The sequence below is a fragment of the Artemia franciscana genome, chromosome 21 (assembly GCF_032884065.1).
Source record: "Artemia franciscana chromosome 21, ASM3288406v1, whole genome shotgun sequence".
In the NCBI taxonomy this organism is placed as follows: Eukaryota; Metazoa; Arthropoda; class Branchiopoda; order Anostraca; family Artemiidae; genus Artemia; species Artemia franciscana.
In genome coordinates, this window is record NC_088883.1 from 20233591 (window position 1) to 20257073 (window position 23483).

Below are 23483 nucleotides of genomic sequence, written 5' to 3' on the forward strand. Positions count from 1 at the left end.
ATCATTATGTGCCAAAATGTACCAGAAATTTTGGATTGCGCTTAAAATGTCAGAATATACCTCATTGTACCAGGACCTCTAAATTGTACCAAATATTGGCAACAGTGATAGGAACAGTATCCGGTTTTCCCAGGCGGTCACCCATCCTACCACTGATCTGGCGTTAAGTGATGTCGAGGATTTGACACGATCAGGGTACCTACAACGTTTTTTAACCGTTGGACATGCAATGACCACTTTTTGTATATATATATATATATATATATATATATATATATATATATATATATATATATATATATATATATATATATATATATCACTGCAGTTCTTTTTTATACCCCTTTTTCGATTAGCTCTGTGCCAGAAACCATCATCTGGCATGTTTGGGTAGAAGCGAATAAACCTGTAGCAAAATATAACGAATAATAAATAACAATAAATGAGCATATAATTTCTTTTTCGAAAGATTAGTCTTTTTGTAGCAGTAGTTTTAAACTTTAAAGTTCCCTTAGCATAATTTTCTATCTTTTTTTTGTGTTATTTTAAGTTCCTTTTCAAGTTCCTTTTATTACCAATATCCATCCATTTATAAACAAAAAATATCCCAAAGGGCTCAATGGCCCGTTATTTGGGAAAAAAAAACAACAAAACAAAACATAAATAACTATTAATTACATTCACACTTAAAATATATTTAGAGTCTACTCACCAATCCTCACCCGAGTACAACCGGTCTCCGCACCACCTACTTACAAAAAATAAATAAAAAAAAAAAAAATATATATACATCGAGGATCCAACACTCATACCACCCAAATCTAAATAAATAAATTCAATCTAAATAATTAAATAAATAAATTAAATCTTGATAACTAAACAATATAAATAACTGATCAATATTATAATTTAATTTATTTTTTTTTGATTAAAAAATTCTTCAACCGTTTCTTGAAGGATCCTATGGTACAGGACCGTCGAATCCCAACAGGAATGGAATTCCAGGCACGTCCGACAGCAACTATCAGACCAAAGTCCGAGCGCACTGCAGGGGTAGATGGCACTAGCACATCATCCTTGTTTCTAGTTTCATAAGGACTGACATTTCGAACAATTTCAAAAAGCCCGGAAAAACTTGATGGAAGGTCTCCACGGAAATACTGAAACGCAATGAAAGAGAGGTGTAATGTATGAATATCTTTAATCTTCAGAAGTTCAACAGAAATATGGGTGGTAGACTGAAGAACTTTTGCTGCTTTCAGTTGGAGATTATGTAAAGGTGTAAGTACAGATGGAAATGTTGACATCCACACTGACGAGCAGTAGCATAAATAAGGGTAAATAAGAGAGAAATATAATAGACGAAGGATAGAGAAAGGAAAGACTCGCTTCAGCTTTCGAATAATTCCAAGGCCTCGAGAAACCTTTAATCTCATTGACTCAGTATGCCGTTTGAAAGATAGATTTTCATCCAGAAGTATCCCAAGGAATCGAATAAACCGGTCAGCTGGGCGGGATATGGATCCCTTAGATGTTTTAAGCTCTGTCACTGTAGGGCAGCTTTTGCCTATGCGGGAGAATATAAGAAGAAACGATTTTTTTACATTCAAAGCTAACAAATTTGCATCAAACCAACGATATATATTTTCTGCCATCAATTGTAGCTTGAGGATAAGAGATGATTCATCAGGTGCTGCAGCCCCCAGGGTGGTGTCGTCGGCGAATGCAAAGAGTTCTTCATGTTGACCAGGCGTATCCAAGGCTTCAACCACAGCATCTCCTTTCTGGCACAAATGACAACAGAAATCAGATCGTGGGTTGCTAAATAGTCGATAGAGGTCGTTGACATATATGAGGAAAAGGGATGGCCCAAGAACTGAGCCTTGTGGCACTCCATATTCGACTGGAATATGCTCATCAGAAGCTTCAACTGCAATGGATCGGCCAGTTAGGAATGAAGAAAACCAGGACAGAGCTTCTCCACGAACGCCTTGATGCGACAACTTACCAATAAGTATCTCGTGTGTGAGGCTGTCAAAAGCTTTCTTCACATCAAGGAATATTGCCGCAGGGATAAGGCCGAAGTCTAAAGACTGTCGTACAAAATGAAGAAGCATATTACATGCGTGTTCTGTTGAGCACTTCTCCCGAAAACCAAATTGGTGCCGATGAAAAAACTTCTTCGCGTCTAGGAAACTCAGCAAACGCTTTAGCATAGCCTTTTCAAATATTTTAGAAAAGACGGACAGAAGAGATATAGGCCTATAGTTCTCCGGGTCCTCCTGGTCACCTCCTTTAAATAGTGCTATCACTCGTGCCAACTTGAGACGCTGAGGGAATATTCCGAGCTTGAATGACTGGTTAACTAAGTGGCACAGTGGTGTAATAATTGAGGGAAGAATCTGTTTGATTAATTTGGCCGGAATTTGGTCGAATCCAGATGAAGAATTTTTCAATGACGAAATTATTGTTATCAGTTCCTGCTCCGTAACTGACTCAAGAACCATTGACTTTACACAGGAAGGACCGAGGAACTGCTTCCAAGTTCTAGAACTTGAAGAAGGAACCACACCTAACGCCGTTGTTTTCCCAACCTCAGCAAAAAATTTAGTCATCTGATGTCGTACTTGGTCTTCATCCAAGAAAAGCTGATTCTGAACACTAAGTGATTTAGGGAGCTTTCTAGGTCTTGCCGATGGTTGCGTAACTTCCTTAATTACATCCCAAGTTTTCTTAATATTTTTGCCGCAATCCGCAAACCTTCGGGAAAAATATGTAATTTTAGCTTTTCGAATCAGAGTTTTAAGCATTTTCCGGTATAGTTTAAAAGTCTCTAATTTAGCATCACTTGGTCTATTCCTATACTCTTTCCAAAGGTTCTGTTTTCTCTTTATTGACTTTAGTATTCCAGCTGTAGTCCATGGGGCTATGGGTGTTGATCTCTTAGAAAGACTTGGTTGGGGTGTTCGGCAATGGTGGATAAATTTCTTCTTTACTGTTTCATAAAAAAAATCAAAAGCCTTATTATAATTTTCTAAGCTCACCCTCTCAGGTATTGTAAACTCCCATGACGTAGTGAATAAATCATCTTTGAGCTTTTCGATGTTTGCTGGTGTATATCGGAATCTTGGTTTATTATCAGGGACTATTCGGCGGGCAGACCGGGGGAGTGGAAGTAAAACTCCTACTGGAAAATGATCCGATGTATCTGATAGTAGCACTTCATTTTTTACAGAATGTATAGATGAGAACACATTGTCAATTAAGGTTGCAGATTGGTTTGAAATTCGTGTTGGGATATTTATACAGGGAGTTAACCCAGACGAGATTACTAGTGCCAGTATATCACAAGCCTGACTCGATGACATATCCATCATGTCAGCGTTAAAATCACCCATTAAAATTATTTCTGCCTTTTCAGACAATACTTTCCCAAGAACAATCTCTAATATTTCCATAAATTGTTTCATTGATCCGCTTGGAGATCTGTATATTTCGCCAATTATTATCTTTTCATTGGAGCTAGTAGCCAATTCTATGAACAGAGATTCAAATACCCGTTCAATGTTTATAGACAGATCATCTCTTCTTACAACTGCCAGATTACTCAATACATAAAATCCTAGCCCCCCCTTTTTTGCTATCTTTCTATTTAGAAATATTGAATTATATCCGGGTATATCCATAAGCAGCTGGTTCTTTTCATTTAAAAAAGTTTCACATAATCCAATAATTCCAGGGCGAGAATTCATACATATAAGCTGTATATCATCCAGGGAAGAATTCAGCCCTTGAGCATTCAAATGCACAACCCGGAGGACATCCTCCCACCGAGCCCCAACATCCCATAGCCCAAACTCCTCCACAAAATTACTATCAATCATATTATCTAAATTTTCATCAAAATTCATATTCGGTGTTCTTCCTATCGGGTTATTCAAAATTTCATTAAAATTTACTCTACGACTTTCATATTCATCTAATTTCCTTTTCGTGAGATTAGCGTCAGTCCTCGATGAAAACTCAATTTCATACATTACTACTTACCAATATAGGTGATGAATAGAGACCACGCTGTAGTCGAGTGAACACGGGTGACGTAGACATCCTAATGACAGCAAATTCATAAGGCGAAGGCACGAACTTGAATTTTCGCTCTGGAACGGAAAAATATTTACAAGTAAAAAAGTAAAGAAAAGAGTAAATAACATGGAAAGAGAGAAATATAAGAAAATAAATATATAAAAAAAACATAGATACGCACATTGCAAAAGAAAGCAAAAAAGGAGTAAATAATATAGTAAATAGAGAAAAGGAAAAATAGGACAATAACTAAAAAAAAAAACACACACAGATACGGACGTTGCAAAAAAAGAGCAGCAAAATTGCATCCCCTCACTTTACTGAGGCGAAAATACTCGATAGTTTACGTCACGCGTCAGAAGCACCATCACTAATAACTGCGGATAAAACCAAGGCGAGGGGGTCATGGCATGCATCACTGAACTTAACCCAGTTTGAGCTAGAAGTTTTTTTTGTTTCTAGCCATAGTTTAGTACCCTGTTGCATGACTTTAGTTTGAGATACTTTCTCAGCGGTTACTTTGGAATTTCGAAGCTTGTAAGCCGTACTCAAAAGTTCTTTCCGACGCTTTGCAAGTTCAGATGGTAGGTCATTACTGATGCTCTTTCCTGTGCCTTTTAGGCTACCAACACAAGCCATGATCCTATCTTTATGCCTAAGATTCAGAACAGAGCCAAAAATAGGGTCCGAAACGGGGCGAGGGTTCGAGCGGGAAGGGCGCTTGGTCTTGTTTCTAATTCTGTACATTGCCGTGAATTTTATATCCTTCGAGTTTTGTACTGGCATTCCTGATAAAAAGTCGTGGACTGTCTCTTCAATATTCTCACTATCCTTATTAGGATAAAATAATAAATATCTTTTTTTTGTGTTATTTTAAGTAATATAATTATTTTTTTTATTTTCTTGAAGCTTGAAAGTGCATGAAACTTTGATCTTCATCTTTTTCTTTTCGCACTTAATTCATCTTTTTCTTCGTCCTATCATTTCTTCTTAAGATCTTCATCTTTTTCTTTTCGCACTTTCAGAATCTTTAATTTTAGTTAATTCATCTTTTTCTTCATCAGATTGTTTCTTCTTCAGATCTTCATATTTTTCTTTTCGCACTTTCAGAATCTTTAATTTTAGTTAATTCATCTTTTTCTTGATCAGATCATTTCTTCTTCAGATCTTCATCTTTTTCTTTTCTCACTTTCAGAATTTTTAATTTTAGTTAATGCATGTAGATGAGACGGTATCAGTTCTATGTGATTGTCCGACCAAGTTACTCTGCTAAAACCTTAGATTAGTAGTAAACCTTACTATTGTCTTAGATAAGAATCCTTACCTTTCATTATGAGCGTAAACTGTTCTGCAAAGGGTGCACCAATAGAGTGAAGAGCTCGTCGTTTAAACCCTTCCACAAGTTTCTCAGAGAGACCCGTTTTTTGGGAATATTCCTTTCTAATCCATTTTTTTGTAATTCTATGCGACTTTAAAATCTTTAATTTTCTGGGGCTAACTAAGGATCCATCCCTTGCTTTTTGTTTCGATGGCACCGTGTATACGTTCTGAAAGCAGACAAAAACCAAGATGTTTAACCTGTTTAATTTCCATTTCTGGATAGTTAAACGAGCATTCGGACATCGGTGAAACATTATCGGACATCGGTGCACCAATAGATTGAAGAGCTCGTCGTTTAAACCCTTCCACAAGTTTCTCAGAGAGACCCGTTTTTTGGGAATATTCCTTTCTAATCCATTTTTTTGTAATTCTATGCAACTTTAAAATCTTTAATTTTCTGGGGCTGACTAAGGATCCATCCCTTGCTTTTTGTTTCGATGGCACCGTGTATACGTTCTGAAAGCAGACAAAAACCAAGATGTTTAACCTGTTTAATTTCCATTTCTGGATAGTTAAACGAGCATTCGGACATCGGTGAAACATTATCGGACATCGGTGCACCAATAGATTGAAGAGCTCGTCGTTAAACCCTTTCACAAGTTTCTTAGAGAGACGCGTTTTTATGGGGATGTTCATTTCTAATGCACTTTTTTTGTAAGTCTGTACTTTAAAATCTCTAATTTTCCAGAGCTGACTAGTGATCCATCCCTTGCTTTTTGTTTCGATGGCACAGTGTATGCGTTCTCTAAGCAGACAAGAACCAAGATGTTTAACCTGCTTAATTTCCATTTTTGATTAGTTAAATGAGCATTTGGACATCAGTGAAAACCTTACCTAATGACAGCTTGAAGAACGTCATTGCTCTGACGGAACTATGTATAATTCGGCTCATTAAAATCCTGCAAATATAATCATTAATTCTTGAATTATTAATTCTTAATTAAACTTTTTAATTATATACATAATTATGCATAATTCTTAAATATTAAATTATTTCTTAATTAAAAAGACACAACGCGCAGAGGTTGTCTTGCAGCTTCTCTTGTGTCATTTTTCGACATGATTGGCGTTGAACGTGCCTAGACGCTGTGGAGCTAATTCAGGGGACCACCCCTGTTCAAAATGGCTGATTATAATTAATTGAAATTGCTTATTAGTCAAGCACAATTATCATGCTCTATTCAATGCTCTTTGGGCATCAAAATTAATTTTACGCGGAATTTGAAAATTGGAGGGAATGGTCAGAGTCTAGTGGTATAACTTCCTCCTTCTCTACGCCTATGGTGTTCCTATGTATTTTAAAGTATATTTGTAATTAAAAAGGCCAAAAACATCATAGTTAACAAGATTACGCTCATCCAACAATTTTCCCTCACTAACCGGTAGGTTGTCTCCTAGGACGACGCAAGTAGCATGACTGACCTATCTTTATACAAATCTGGTCCTTTATTTTCACCTTATCGTGATGCATTTCCTCAGTTTCGACAGGAGGTGGCCTCGCTAGAAGGGAGAGAAGATCAAGGAGACGCGGAGGAGGAGTTGGTTTTGACACTGGCCTGCAGGGATAGTAAAACAAACTATAAAATTGCATTTGAAGGAATGATGGGGTCAGTTGGCTCAGATGGAGACTATAATCAAGGTAATGAATTTGACCTTTATGATTTTATTTCGATAAATTTTCTCTATTTTTTTCTGTTCGTCATATTTCTATTTTTATTTTATTTATTTTGTTAATTTTTTATTTTATTATTTTATTATTATTTATTTATTTTATTTGATGGTTTTTACTCTAATTTTATTCGTTTTTTTTTATTATTTATCAAAAGAAATTAACGGCGTTGCTTAAAAAGGTGATATGTACCCGAAATAAATTTTATGGAAGAGAGAACACCCAAAATGAGCTTTAGGTTTTTATGATTGTCTTTTACAGCCAGGCGAAGTAGGGGATTCATTTAGGATTCAAAGGTGTGGGGAAAACGGTATTAGTGGAGAAAGCTATTTTAGCAAACGAGAATAGAAGACAGTATTTTAGAAAATCATAAATATTCTACACGTATGTTTAGACCCAGGCTAAAGAGGATGAAAATGTAACACGAGATGGATCTTGGGTGCTATAACATAGGGTTAATAGGAATTAGAAACCGCTAGTACCACTGATAGTGTAGTGGCTCAAGTTAGAGCATTTTAGTAATCTAGTTGCTACTCTAATTTTTTTTTCAATATTTCTTATTTTTGTAATCTTATAAGATTTCTATGTTGTTTTTTTTAGTCATTATAATCTTAACGTAAAGTTTAATAATTTACTTGCTACTACTAAAAACTAACTGCAGCACCATCAGCCCCAGGCCAGCACATATAGGCCTGCTCCTCCTCCACCCCAATTTATTTAAATCCTTCTTAATTACATTCTCCCAAGAATTATCAATTTCCTTTAAATCTTTCTTACGACTTACTCCCATCCCATTTTCGGACGACCTTCTTTTCGGTTGGCCCTAGATGGTTGGCTGACGGTTGAACCTTAAATTTTTTCTAAAAGCTAATAGGTCAGTCATGAAATTTGAATTAACCCTTGTTGATTCACATTGTCGTTAGTTGATTTTCGAGGGCGTTATGCTATCTGTTCCCAAAAAGTAATAAAATTTTCTAATAAAAGTGTCAGACAGTGTCCTGGTATGAAAGTTTTCGTCCTGAAAACATTAAAGGTTAAATAAGTAATTACTCAGTTTCGTATGGGACTAAATATGTCCTTCATGGCTACATCATGCCTAACAATAACATCGTAGACTGAAAAAGGAAAGGAAAAATCCGCAATCGTAGGGCTACATACTTTTTTCATTTCCTCTTCTTTTATTATCATTATTTTTGTTGCTATTTATCAATGGTCCACTCCGTAGGAATGAAATTAGGGTCCATACTCCCTATCTCAAAATTGTTATGAGTCTTTCTTTAAATTCTTATATTTTTCCATATAGTTTGCCCATTTTTAATTTTTTTACTGCATTCCCCTTCCTGATATTTGGCCGCTCATCGGGAAAAAAAATTATATGTTTGAGGCTACTGCGACCAGCAATCAATTTACATTATAATTTATAGATCTAATACAAGATACTTCAGAGAATTGACGCATGGATAACATTTACAAAGCAATTCGGTAACTAAATTGCTTTTTCGAAAATGCTTATCTTTTTGTCAGAAAATCAACTTTATTTTCCTCATCGCCAACTCTGCAATGAGCAAAGCATTTTTCTTGCCTTTTTTTCTACTGACTTCCGTTGTACGTCAAGAAATTAGATTAATCCTTTGTCTAGCGCAAAATGAAAAGCTTTTATGAAACAAAAATTACATTTTGGTTTTAGATGTTAAAAGGTCCTTGTAAAAACATTATGCTCTTTAATGGTCCTGTTGAAGCATAAACTCCAAGCCCTATTTCTTGAAATTGAAATAAAAAAAAGAAAACTATTCTTTTAAAATAAAAGTAAATAATGACATTAAAACTGAGATAAATTATTCTATATAATCTACAGTTCCTTTCCAAAAAACTAGTTTTTTTCAACTGGAATTAAAGAGCAACATTAGAACTTACGACGAACAGAAAGCATTACGTATATGAGGGGGATGGCTTTATTTAATCTAATTTCTGATCATGTTTCTAAAAAACGCCAGGAATCCACCTCCACGGAAAATCCCTCCTCCATACGGATATATTCTCTAGATAATTCAATCATGGTGACAATTTACCCGGACAATTTTCTTAACACCTCCACGCGTAAAATTGAGTTGGCAAAGAGAAATTAAGACATAAGAAGAATTTCCTATATGAACTCTGGCCTCTTCCCATGGAAAATTCTCCCCGTAGAAAATTTGGCCCCCATTGCTACTTCTCAATATCAAATACTTTACGTTAATAATAGACAAATTTATAACTTAAATACCTTTCCCAGGGGATGTGGGGGGTTATAATATCTCCAAAGGCATAGTTTTTCAGCCTTTCAATTATGCCGCACAAAATGACTATCTCAAAATTTTGATTGGACGATTTGAGGAAAAAAGTGGCGTGGAAGGGGGCCTAGTTGCCCTCCAGTCTTTTTGGTCACTTATACAGGGCACTAGAACTTTTAATCTCCGTTCCAATATTCTGGGGCCATTGGGTTGATACAATCACCCTGGAACAAAAACCAACAAACAAATACACACATCCGTGATCTTTTTTCTGGAAAAAATACATAATTCCACGGTTTTAAAGATAGGAGGTTGAAATCTCTGCTGTAGGATTCTCTGATACCCTGAATCTAATTGTTCTTTTTTTCTCAGTCTCGTAGCCTTTGATGAGTAAGACTAAACTTAATGAACCTCATACATTTGAAATCAGCAACATAAGCCGATAATTTTGGTATATCTATTTGTATCAAAATTCCGTTTTTTAGAGTTTCGTTTATAGTTGAGCCCGGTTGCTCCTTATTTACAGTTCGTTACCAGGAACTGTTTGATCATTTCTTTTCGATGATTGCTAGTTCATTACTAATTGCCCCAATTCACGGTTTTTAAGTACCTTACCAATGAAAATTTCCCCCAAAAAGGCGTCTTTCAAAGTCTAGGAGGGAGGGCTAAAAATTAGGGGAAGAAACACCCCCCCCTTCCCCCTCTCAGTTGACGACACGTACCTGTAGATTTTTTACTGACTTACTATATGTTTAGGAGCAAATTTGGCAAAATATGGCCTCAGAAGCTGACCGGCTTGAGAAATAGCTTACTGATAGCTCTAAAGCAACCACTTTTCTTAGTATTAAGTACTAGGAATTTTCATTCAATAGCATACTGGCTCTCGTCGGGCCAAAAGAAATATTCACTTGGCTAAGCTATGATACACTTTCGATATGTGTGTCAAAACTTTTGATTTCCATTTAAATAATCCCTCACCAGGTATTTTACAAACACTTGGCCGATACAATTAACCTTTAAAATTACCAGCAAACTAACACGCACAAGTGACCGTCCTTTTAGGGAAGAAAAAGTTTTATATTCTAGATAGAAACTTGACAACTTTCCTTGAGAGTTTTCAGATATCCAGGATTTTTATGGTGAAAATTTCATTAAGATCACCTTTTTTTAAAATATAGAAATTTTCTTGGGCTTGAAACTTTAAACTTGTGTATTTTACAGGCTTTAATTCAACGTGAAAACCATTTTTTTCTGGTTTAATGTTATCAAAACACCGTTTTCAGTTTCTGTTACTATAGTCTCGGGTAGACTCGTAGCTCCTTACCACAGACAGTTTGATGAAAGGGGTTATGTGAATACTCTGTAATTTGTGTTTCTATTCGTCATTACACAAGTGTATTTATGACAAGTAAAAAAAAAGGAAAAAAAGGTAAAGGATACGGCATTAGACTTTACAGTCCGTACCGGCGGTGCTGATCTCCGTTTCTTGGCCCTTCAGCCAGGAAGTGCAATGGGGGGTTGGGGGCCAGCCATCCTGTGCTTTCGCACACCCTTCCTGTTTACCTTCCCCAGATTTCTCCAGGTACCCATTTAGAGCTGGGTCGACTATTTATGACAAGGATGTATTCTGAATCATAAAAACGTAAAAAAAAATGTACATATAGAAATTTTTTTGCGTTTTTTGGAGTTTTTTGTGTAAATCCCCTCGAACAAAAATTCTGGACACGCCTTTGATGTATGACATTGTTTTATGCTGCATTTCTTGACAATAACTGTATTTCTCGCTTTAAGTACAATGTCCTCTTTAGTACGTACCAAATTTAACTGAACTTGTAAAAAAAAAACACCAATTAATACATTCGGTTCATTTTTATGTTGACTGTTATATCTTCTTTTTTACGTTAATTCAATTTTTTTTTCATAATTCCTTTTAGTTCGACTGCTTTTGGACTAATGTAAACGTTGTAATGACTGAATTTCGTTTCTGTTAATAGTTTCATTAGAAAACTATTAAGTTAGTTTCACTAACTTAAAAGCCTTACATGACAACAAAGTAGAAATTTTATTTAACGCTCAAGAGGCTCTGCTTTTATCATAAAAAGATTGACTAATAAGTAGGTGAATAGTGAATAGTAGGTAAAATAGGAAGAAACTATTGGAAAATAGCAAGAATCTCTTTTCGTTTTATTTTATGGTGCTGGGGGGTTCGTTGGTCTTACTGATCTCTCCAGGACATGTACATATCATGGGTTGTGAGTTTCCGCAATGTCAAAGGGGTTCTGGAGGTATATGGGGCTACTTGGTATTACTGTATTTTGAGCGAGAAGGTTAAAGGAAAATTTTGTTGGGAGCATGGACGGGGAAGGGGAAATTCATTCAAGCACCCCTCTTGTGGGCTCATGGGTTCGCTCTTCCCTTAGTGTTTTTCAGCAAATTTTCAGCGAAATTGTTCACACATACTGTTGGATCGGATACAACACCCTAATTACGCATGATACAGGAGTTACTCGTCCATGGTGGAAGTCTCAAAAGGAACTTCGTGAACCGAAGAAACATAACTCTTACTTTTGCACATTGAGCGGACGACAGGTATTTCCAAAAAGGTGCTATATGCAGTACTTGTGGAAGGATAATGGCATTATACAGCGACGCAAGATATTTACCACAGAACCGATGTCTGTTGAACTGTTTAAATTTGACAACTAATTAACTTCGCTTTCCCCCCATGTGTTCGCGTTCCTATTTGGAATCGACTTCATGGAGGGACGATGGGAACGTTGGCTACAAAAGTATGAAAAGAGGCCACTGAATAAGCACTTGAACTGCTTCAAGTAATAAGTAAGATAACTTCAGGTCATAATACAGATTAATAATCCAGGTTTACTCCCCCGTGTTATTTTTAATTTAGCAGTCCCGTAGCATCAATGGGTTGGGAGGGGGCCTCTGTACAGGGATTTTTTTGTCCTCATCGACTTTGAAAAAATATCTTTTTGTTAAAAATTGAAAAAAATATCTCCTTCTAGATATTGAAAATACATTTGACCCCCACCCCAATCTCTGAATTTTCGCGAGTTGACACCACTTTCTTAGTCTACGTTCAATCTCGCTATTATAAAACTGTTGCTTATCATGGAGAATGATAGATATGCCCTGGGCAAGTTGCATTTCTATTTTCTGTGGTTTTTATACCCATTTATAAGATAGAATCATTTTAATGTATACCTCCTGGCATATTAATATTAGAATAGTTTATGAATTTTATGTCTCGGATGTAATAACAAAGTTGACCGTATTTCACAGAAAGCTTTCAGTTTCAGCATTCTGCCAATATTTGCCACTTTAGAATTTATTGCAATTCACTTAATCTATTAATTAATAATTAATTGTTAATTAATTGTTCTTGTTCTATAGATATAGGGAGGGGATCATATTGACAAGCATTCAACAGTTTAGATGTTTCCATCCCTAGACGTTTAGTTACCTCTATGCATCTACAAACTAACTATCTTGAATTTTCTTTTTCTTCGAGTTCATCGTCTTGTAGCTTAGAAGTACGTGTTAATTTAGTTGGCATAAAATATTATTTTTCAACCTTATCATAACCTTCCTGTTTGTTAAGGCGAATGTATGAGAACTTCATTTGACTCCTCTCCAAAAATTCCCCTAAAATTTTTCCATCACCCCTATGCTAGATTTAGAACAAAATTATTTCCTACAGAAACTTGTGGAAATTGTCCAATGTTAATCAACGTTGGTTCTGCCTCGGATACATCAAGGAAGGTGAACATACTTTAGCGGTGGGTGCATTGCTAGACTGAGTGATTGAGGAGCCGTTTCCTCTTCTAATTAAGCACCATTCTTGCTTTTGAACCAGCACTGACTTGAGCTAATTATGGAAAAGCATGTACGCAATAGGCAGGGGCGTAATTTCCTATGGGGCCCCCAAACTCTAGTTTGCCCCCTTCCTCAGCTGAAATTTAGCATCTTCAAGAATTTTGTCAAAACTAAGATAGACCTACATGATTCAGACATTAACAGAAACAGATTAGTTTTCTTTAGTATACGTTTGCCTTTGTGGTACTATATGGCTCATTTCTAATTTTTCACTTGGTCATTTTCACTCGGCTTGGGAAAATTGGCTCTGACATTGCCTCCCCCAGGATTTGACGAAATTACACCCCTACTAGTAGGTCTAAGAGATGTTAATGTTTATATTTCATCATGTACAGCCAGGATGGTTTAAGACAGTATTTTTCCCCTTAAGGACCATCCAAGGGATCTCTAAGGAAAGTATTTTTTACTTTAGTTTAGTTTCAGCCTCTCCCATCTATTAGGAATCATCCTATTTTTAATCCTAAAACGGACATACCTTGCGAAAAACGAACTTTGAAGTTTGTTCTGCAAAATTGTGGGTGGTCAAAAAAATACGATTGCACGTTTTGATTCAGCGGACAAGTTGCGTCAAAAAACAGAAGAGACTTTCTTGAGCCATAAGCAGCTTCCCCGGAGTATTATGATAGTTTTTATTATTATTTTTTTTTATTTAAGGCTCCTGCCGCATGGGGTGCGGCGTAGAGAGCTTCGCAACTTGACTTCTCCAGGCGGACCGGTCTGCTGCTAAATGAGGCGCCTCGTCGACAGCAATGTTGGCCATCACCAAGAAGTTGTCGAGGCTGTCTTTCCACCTTGTCCGAGGTCTGCCCCTCGGGCGAGACCAGCCATGGGCTTTTGGGTCGAAGTCGTACACTATTCGGGCTGGCGTTGATGTCGGCATTCGTAGGAGGTGTCCGAACCATCTGAGAGACCTCTGCGCTATCTGGACGGAGAATGGCACCTGGGAGGTGAGAGTAAGCAACCTTGCGTTGCTTATAAAATCATCCCACCGGAATCCCTCGATCCGGCGAAGCTGTTTCGTCTGACAGACGTCTATCATTTTAAGGATGGTTGATTTGAGGGGCCAGGTTTCCGCCGCGTAGAGCAGGACGGAGCTTACGGATGCGTTATAGATTCGCATTTTCGTACGCCTTGAGATGTGCGGCATTCTCCATAGACTGTTGAGTCTACCGACGATGGAAGAGGCTTTCGATATTCGGCTGCATACCTCTTCGTCTACGGAGCCATCATTGGACAGCACAGAGCCGAGGTAAGTGAAGTTTTTAACGACTTCAACAAGTGTTCCGCAGACAGTTATGGTATCAGGGTGCGAGACTGGACCTGGGGGTTCAATTGCCATAATCTTAGTTTTGAGCCAGTTGATTTTCAGCCCCACTTTTGCTGCCTCTTCCTTCAGGACTTCCAGAGCGTCGGTCAGCTGGTCGATTGAGTCGGCAACGAGAGCAAGATCGTCTGCGAAGTCCGCATCCGTCAGAATGCGATCTCCAAACTGCAGACCAAAGGGCAGGCGATTTGTAGTTCTTGTCATCACATAGTCTATCACACAATTGAACAATTCCGGGGCGGCGGCACACCCTTGGCGAACGCCAGTTTTGATATTGAATGTCGTGCTCCGTTTTCCGTTGACTTGGACGCAACTCTCGGTCTCTTCGTACAGCTTTTCAAAAAGCTTGCAGTATTTATCTGGTAGACCCGTCGATCTAAGTATTAGCCAAACAGAGTTGCGATCGACGGAGTCAAAAGCAGCTTTGAAGTCTACGAAGGCCACGTATGCGTTCCTCCTGAATTCTCTAGTTTTCTCAATTAACTGGCGCATAGTGAAGATTTGTTCGACAGTGGACCTCCCTGGCATAAATCCGGCCTGCTGAACTCTCCTTTTTCTTCGGAGGATACTCGTGCATCTGTCTAGCAGGGTCATGGTAAAGAGCTTTCCAGGGACTGAGAGAAGGGTTATACCTCTGTAATTAGAGCAGATGCTCTTGCTCCCCTTTCTCTTCCAAATGGGCAGGATTATGCCAAGTCGCCAGTCCTTCGGGACCCATTCTGTGCGCCACACCACGGAAAACAGCATTTGCAGCCAAAGTAACATCGCCGGTCCAGCATACTTCAGGAGCTCAGCGGATACTCCGCATACGCCTGCCGCTTTGTTATTCTTTAGACGTTTCAAAGCAGAGTGGATTTCTGCTGTCGTGAAGGAAGTCTGTGGTTCGTTTGACGGCACTTCCTGAGTGCTGGCAGCTAGGCGTGCGAGTTCCTGGTCAGTCTGTGCTACAGCATCGGCATTGAGGAGACTTGAGAAGTGGTCTTTCCATCGACTGACCTGAGCGGCCTCGTCACTAAGTGGCTGGCCGTCCGCAGAGACAACAGATGCAACTGAGGGGGCTTTGTCGCTTGTGAGGTCACGGAGGTGCTTGTAGAGGCTCCCGACGTCCCCTTTCATGGCTGCGCCCTCCAGCTCGTTTGCCTTCCTTTCCACAAACAGTTTCTTGTCTCGCTGTATCAGCTTGTTGCGGACACCATTGAGGCGCCTGTAGGTCGGCATGTCGCCCAGAAGCCTTGCCTTGCGTCTCTGCTCAATGACGTCAAGCGTATCGAACTGAACCCACGCTTTCTTAGCACGCTTCGCCCTTCCAATATTTGCGGTCGCTGACTCCAGGACATTCTTCTTAAACGAGATCCATGCGTCCTCAGAACTTTCAAATGGCAGGAGTGCGTCGAAGCGGTTCGAGACATCAATGGCATACTTGGACCGTATCTCTTGATCGGAGAGACGAGAGACATCAATCTTGGTCGGTCTAGGTTGCGAGCGCTGGGCTTGGAGCCTCAGTCGCATATTAGCTACAACGAGGCGATGGTCAGTGTTACCAATCTCGGCTGACCTGTACGTCCTGCAGTTACTAATCGAGGATCTCCATCTCTGTGAGACAATGATATAGTCGATCATTTTTTTGGTACGGCCGTCGTTGCTGTACCATGTGTATTTGTGGATATCCTTCCTTGCGAACAGCGTGTTCGTAATGACAAGGTTATGCATGCTGCACAGTTGAAGGAGCCTTAGCCAATTGTCATTTAGAGGGTCCGGAATAACTGGTCCAATGACTTGCCGCCATGGGTCGTGGTTGTCGCTCACTGTTGTATTCATATCACCCAAAAGGATGACAATATCGTGGGGGGATATCTTGGACAGTTCATTAGCCAGGGCAGAGTAGAAAGTTTCTTTTGCTTCGTCGTCGGCTTCATTTGTCGGAGCATAGCAGACAAGGACTGTCATTTTTCCTTGCTTATGACTCAGTCGAGCATTAGCTATTCTATCCGAGACGGGAGTAAATGACAGTAGACACTTTATGGACTTGTTATCAAGTACTAGTCCGACCCCATTTCTCCTAGTCGTTGTCTGTCCAGACCATAGAAGGTGGTATCCCTCACCTATGGGATCAGTCCCATTCCCGACTAGGTGGGTTTCTGTTATTCCAGCAATAGAGATGCGGAATCGCTTCAGTTCCATCGCCAGAAGCGTCTTTGCTCCGGGAAAGTTCAATGTCAATACATTCCAGGTGGCAATCCGGAGGCCACCATGGTCAAGGAGATTCAAACGCTGGTCACTTCTCAGTCCAGGGGCGAGCAAGGGTCGTGATGGGATAAAAGAAGATCGGTCATCCGAGGCAGTTGCTAAGCTATTCATTGCAATCGATTTCAGGTGGAGGGTTGCAGGCCCAACCGACCCTAGGCCTGGATTCTGATTAGAGCCAGGATTTACCTGGATACTGAGAATCCTGGGGTGGGCTCCACCCACCTCATGAGGTTGAGGCCACCCTGATCGGAGCGATTAGTTAGGGGAAACCCCATATCCAGAGGTACGTGGTCAACAGACATTGTCTGCATCATTCCGGACGAACTCCATCACCTCCAAATAGTTGCTAATAATTAATACCAAATATGTATTACCAATTGATCGGCTAACTACTCGCAGAATTCTGGTGGATCGCAGCTATTCAACCGGCTTACTTTTTAATAATATGATACTTTTGCTTCACTTCGTGTTGTTATTTTCCTATCCAAAATTATAGATTTGTGCTATTCATTCTTTCGTTTGTCCCTTGGCAACAAGGTGGTAGTATGTAATTTGGTTCTTTCATTTATTATTTAAATTTTATAGTGTTCTAGTATTTGCCGATTTTTTTCGTAATTATGCCTTTTTTAATACTTCCAGTTTAATTGACCTCCTCACCCTCTAATATCTGGATACGTTTCTTTTTTCTTTCAAATTAGTATTAAGAATCTACTCCTGATGAGAAATAAGTAAAAACAAGAGCTATAAGCTCATATGGTACTTGTGACGAGGCCGGAAGAGCCAAGAGCTCATATAGCATGACCTCTAGCAAAATTCTAAGAATCAATGGATTGATTTAAAAGGAAAATCAGAGGCTTAATGCCGGTCGGGATTTAAAATAAGAGCTCTGGACACGAGGTCCTACCAATTTCATCAGTCAGGTCCCTGATAGTGTCAGGTCCCTGACACGCCTACCAATTTTCATCGTCCTAGCACGTCCAGAAGCACCAAACTCGCCAAAGCACTGGACCCCCCTAACTCCCCCAAAGAGAGCAGATCCAGTCCGGTTACGTCAATCACGTATCTAAGACATTTGCTTCTTCTATCCACCAAGTTTCATCCCGATCTCTCCACTCTAAGTGTTTTCCAAGATTTCCGGTTTGCCCCTCCAACTCCCCCTGGTCAAGTGTCATCCCGATCCCTCCACTCTAAGCATTTTCCGAGATTTCTAGTTTCCAAGATTTCTATTTCCCCCCTCCAACCCCGCATGTCCCTGGATCCGATTCAAATTGAAAATGGAGCATCTTAGACATAAAGTCTTTCTATATATCAAGTTTCATCGTAAGATAAAGATACCTTAATTTTCATGTTTTCCAATGCTTCCCGTTTCCCCCTCCAACTCCCCCCAATGCCACCGGATCAGGTCGGGATTTAGAATAAGAGCTTTGAAGCACACTATCCATCTAAACATCAAATTTCATTAAGATATGATCACCTGTTCGTAAGTTACAAATACCTCATTTTTCTAATTTTTACGAATTATCCCCCCGCCCCAACTCCTCCCAATGACACTAGATCCGGTCGGGATTTAAAATAAGAGGTCTGAGTTACGAGATCGTTCTAAATATGAAATTTCATTAATATCCGATCACTCCTTCGTAAGTTAAAAATACCTCATTTTTTCTATTTTTTCTGAATTAAACCTCCCCCCCCCAACTTGCCCAAAGAGAGTGGATCCGTTTCGGTTATGTCAATCACGTATCTAGGGCTTCTGCTTATTTTTACCACCAAGTTTCATCCCGATCCCTCCAATCTAAGCGTTTTCCAAGATTTTAGGTTTCCCCCTCCAACTCCCCCCAACGTCACCGGATCCGGTCGGGATTTAAAACAACAGCTCCGAGACACGATATCCTTCTAAATATCAAATTTCATTAATATCCGATCACCTTTTCGTAAGTTAAATACCTCATTTTTCTAATTTTTTCGAATTAATCGTCCCCTCACTCCCCCCCCCCCCTGGATGGTTGAATCGGGGAAACAACTATTTCTAATTTAATTTGGTCTGATTCCTGATACGGCTGCCAAATTTTATCGTCCTAGCTTATCTGGAAGTGCCTAAACTAGCAAAACCGGGACAGACCGACAGAATTTGCGATCGCTATATGTCACTTGGTTAATACCAAATGCCATAAAAACGAATGCTAACCATTAAAATCAGGAAACTCAATGTCAGCCTAGGGCTGTATCCATGGGGGGATTCAATTGAACAGGAAGCACGTCTGAAATTCCTATAAGTATTCGTTACCTTAATGTAATGAAATTAGAGTTTGTTATTTATCGTTTGTAATTCAGAAGAGGACTTAAACTACACTTCCACAATAATATTTCTGAGGTTTTTCCTGTGCAATCGATCGATTCTCCTTTTTTAAATTTAATCAGTTTTGTAGGGAAAAATAGTTGTTTAAAGTAGATAGATTATTGTATTAACCATCAAACCTGAAAAACTTTCGGTTTACTGAAAACACGAACCTACCTAAAAAACAGGATGTCCGCCTAGGAATAGAGGAGTCATTAAGTAACCTACAGAAAATAAGAGTAATTTTAAATGCTCTCAATAGTGGTTCTTTGACTGTGATGTCGATAACTTTTAGCATACAATTATAATTCTGTAAAAACTAAAGTAAGATCAGTTTTCAGTAAAGCACTAAGTTTCATAATTTTAAAATATAGGGAAATGTCGCAAGTCAGGTTAAATGAAACAATTTTGCTATTATATGTTCCCATAAACTGAGAAGCGATAATTTTCTTTTTCTTTTAAGTTTGAACTTTGCTCTTTATTTTCATCAGAAAACGTTTTTTTTAAATTAAGAATATACATCATGTGAAATCCAAGTTTTTTTCTTGGTGAGCAGAATACACCTCATTAGAAAGAGGATCGGAAGATCACAGACAATAAGCGAGACATAACACCTATACAGCTGATCATGTAGTCTGCTCGGGGAAAATCTAAATAATTTTGGAATTCCTAATATAATTCTATATTAATATAATCCTAATATAATTCTACCAAATTTTTTAGTCTGGTAATCTAATATTTTTGTATAGACAAAGACAACATTTATTGTAGATTACTCTTGCCCGAGTTGTGGGGAAGGAGAAGAATCCCTGGAAAGTATTTTTGTGTGTGTTCTGGACACTTCTTGCAATAAACTCTTGTTGGGCTTTGTAATACCCTGGCTCTTCCGGGAGTTTTGTGAACAACTTTAAAAAAGAAGGACAGCTGATACTGTGGCTCATGGTTGCATAGTAACACGGTTGACTCTTCTGGACTGATTTGGTTTTGTCACGTATTTTCGAAATGTTTGAATACTCTTATTATGCGTCCTTTATTTGTTTGTTTGTTTTTTAGCCAATCTTACTAACCTATTAATCCAGTTATCACTGAATTAGCTACACTGACTATAAGGAAAAGAGGAAGAAGTAGGAAAATAAGACTTTTAAAATAAATTATATGTGCAAACATATTCTATTCCAAACTAATAGGCATATAGTAAATAGGACCTATAAATCTTTCTAAAATAATTTCAAGCGTTGTTCAGTTACCATCCGAGGTGTCATTGTTCCAATTGTTTCTGTTATTCAGTGATTCGCAGCTCTGTTAATTGCATCCAATTTAAGCTTAATGTAAAAAGGCCAAAATGGGATCTGGGGGGAATGCATCGTATTTAACTTGATCTGAACCGTCCGCCGTTGAACAGTCCCGGAGAAGAGTTAGTGGTCTCAGAGATAAAGGGGGGAGAATTTACTTGAAATAGGTTGCTCATTAAAAATCACTTATTTTAGTTTTAAATTCGATAAATATTTTTTTTCTAGCTTGGAATAGAATGTGTTTTCTCTTATAAAACTGATTAGGCTAATTAAAGATCTGTCATGGTGGATCGTATTAATTGTTACATTAAAAAGGACATTAAAACATATGTCTCATGGATAGCTCTGTCTGAATATTTCTTTTTAATTTCAGCTTCGTCTGAAACAAGTGGTGAGTCATCGGACAGTGCTCAATGGTCAGAAGGATCAAGCCTTGGTCATTCACCAATAAGAAATTGTCGTTTCGGCACGTGGCCTCATCAACGCTCCCCAGTTCGTCAGAAAAAATCTCCAGTTCCCTCTCGTAGGGTGCCCAAGTTAAATATTGATCATATAGATACCGAGGATACTGCTAATGGAAATGACATCCAGGAGACCAAAAGCTTGCCTAACTTGTATAAGCAGTGTTTAATGAAAAATTCGATCACGAAACATAGAAGTCCGGAGAGAGAATTTAAAAGGGATAGCTTATCATTGCTTCAGATTTATATGAAACAAAAAGGATACGGGGATATTCAAAATTGTAATAATAGCAAAGAAGACTCGCAGATGGAAGATAGTCTCCTTACCGGAGAGGTTTGCTGTGACGGTGGTGAATGTTTTATTGCAGATTACCCCAGCAGCGCAGATGAAAAAGCGTATGACTCATCCGTGGAAGAAAAGCCGTCGTATAAAGAAAGAACGGATGAAGTGACTGAAAATAGCGAATTTTCGTCATCATTAGTAATTGATGCAAAAGCTTTTAATAAAAGTAGCCCAAAAAAATTGACTGCTAGTAGTCTCATTAGCAATAATAATAGTAGTATTGATAGGGTGATCGCAAAGATTCAGCCTTTCGGTACAACATTGCCAAGCACGGATGAAGAACCGTCATTTTCGTTTCCTAAAATAACTACGAGGGATTCGGGTGCCCAAACCTTAGGAAAATTGACAAAAGACATGGCAACATCCATAACACTTCTCACAAAAGTGGATAAAAGTGTCAACACAGAAGAAAAGAAAAGACCTATTGTTATGGTTTTTCCAAATTACACACTGCCTGATCTGGATTTCCTATCAGAAAAACAAAAGGATAAAGTCGTTCTGTCACCACTTCCGTACAAAGCACCGAAATCGACTTCATCCATTTCGAAGCAGAAAGTAAAAAGACATTGTAAAGGACGTCCGTCTTCATGTAATGACCTAGATCAGGCAAAAGAAAAGAAATCGTTCAAGCATATAAAGGATTGGGATAGTCTTAAGGTTCTACTTCCAAAAGAAATGCAAGAAATACTTGCCGGTATACCTGAGCAAGAAGAAGATGAATCTGAGGCTCAAATAAAGCCTCGTCCTCGAAGCTGTGATACAGCAGCACTTGCCAAAGATTCTCCTCGATTTTTACGAATGAACAGCTCTGGATTTAGTTCAGCCTCGACTCGAACTACGAGTACACAACCGTCTTCTGGTTATAGAGGCTCGTCTACTTATTGCAGTAATCCATCTGGTGGATCATCACCTCTTTTGCCATCACCACATGGTAGCTATCCTTTATCTCCTGGATTCGATCAATCTCAGCCACCACCCTTGCCCGAGCGAACTGCTTCTTTACAATGTCATGAATATGAAGTACCACCCCCTAGGCCACCTCCTCCTAGAGGAATTCTGCGTAAAGTCAAATCTGAATCTCATTCGAGGCGATCTAAGCAAAAGAATAGGCTTTCTTTACCTATACTTCAAGATGATGAAGAAGATCTGATAAAATACCTCAGTGAAACGAATACACATTTAAAGTCTGAATTAAACCGGCTTGAAAAAACGTTAAACTCGTTTGGCCTAACTGTTACTAAAGATGCTGACAGTAAAGAAATAAGAGATAGAGTCTCAAAGATGCTAGTCATTAAAAGTCATGCGGACACAATAGCTACTGCACTCTTAGATCAGAAGAAAAAACTGGTTAAAAAACTGGTTGAATTATCACCACCACATAATACTCCGCTGAAAGCGACTCCGACATCAAGTGCTCCTGAAACACCTCCTGAGGATGAATATGGCGAAGAGTTTCATAAATTACAGAAAGCTGTTAGTTTTGCTGAGCAGCTGAACAAACTTGGCAATCAGCCAGTGGAACAGAGGAAAAATTATCAACGGGTATGAACATTTTATTGTTCTCTAAACGTTTTGCTGTTTTCTTTTTTTGGTTGGGGGGAGGGGTAGAGGCTTGATTCCTGTTTGTGAGGTATAAGTAGTTCAGGGTAATGTTGTTCCTAACCCTGACCTGCTTTGCAGGGGCTGGTGACCGCATCTGCACAGTTTGGAGAAACAGGTTGGGAAAAATATTGTGAGTAAGGGTCGTCCGAAGACACTGAGGGGGGGGGGGCTATTTTCCCTCTTAAGATTATTTCTTAATCCGAGGCTCCTTTTTTTGTAAGTTGGATCAACAATCAGTCGAATCAACGGGCAGATAAAAAATACTTATTTAGTTATGATGTTCAACACTCGGATATTTGTTTCGATTGTGAGATTAACAACTTTTTTTATCGATATTGTCAGACTGTCAAAAACACTCAGATATCGAAAAGCGAAAAAGTATACTTTTGTTACTGTGGTATATATGACGTTTTTCATTGTTATGTAACTTTATTCCCTTAATAAATACAAAAGGAGTAGTCAATACTTAAAAAAAATCTTGATATTAATTTAAAATACCTGACTTGAAATAATAAATGCTACACGTCGTGTGAAAAACAAATAAGTAAAATTGTGCATCTAAGTTTTAAATATACGTTTTAAT

General features: G+C 38.5%; 1 protein-coding gene across 1 annotated transcript in view; it reads left to right on the top strand.

Annotated features, from left to right (window-relative positions):
* The window catches only part of LOC136040588 (uncharacterized), a 94431-nt gene that overhangs the window by 54368 nt on the left and 16580 nt on the right, over positions 1 to 23483 (top strand). The window contains exons 6-7 of the mRNA XM_065724833.1: positions 6862 to 7102; positions 20868 to 22840. Of these exons, the coding sequence (XP_065580905.1) occupies positions 6862 to 7102; positions 20868 to 22840 (2214 nt within the window). The remainder of the gene's footprint in view (positions 1 to 6861; positions 7103 to 20867; positions 22841 to 23483) is intronic.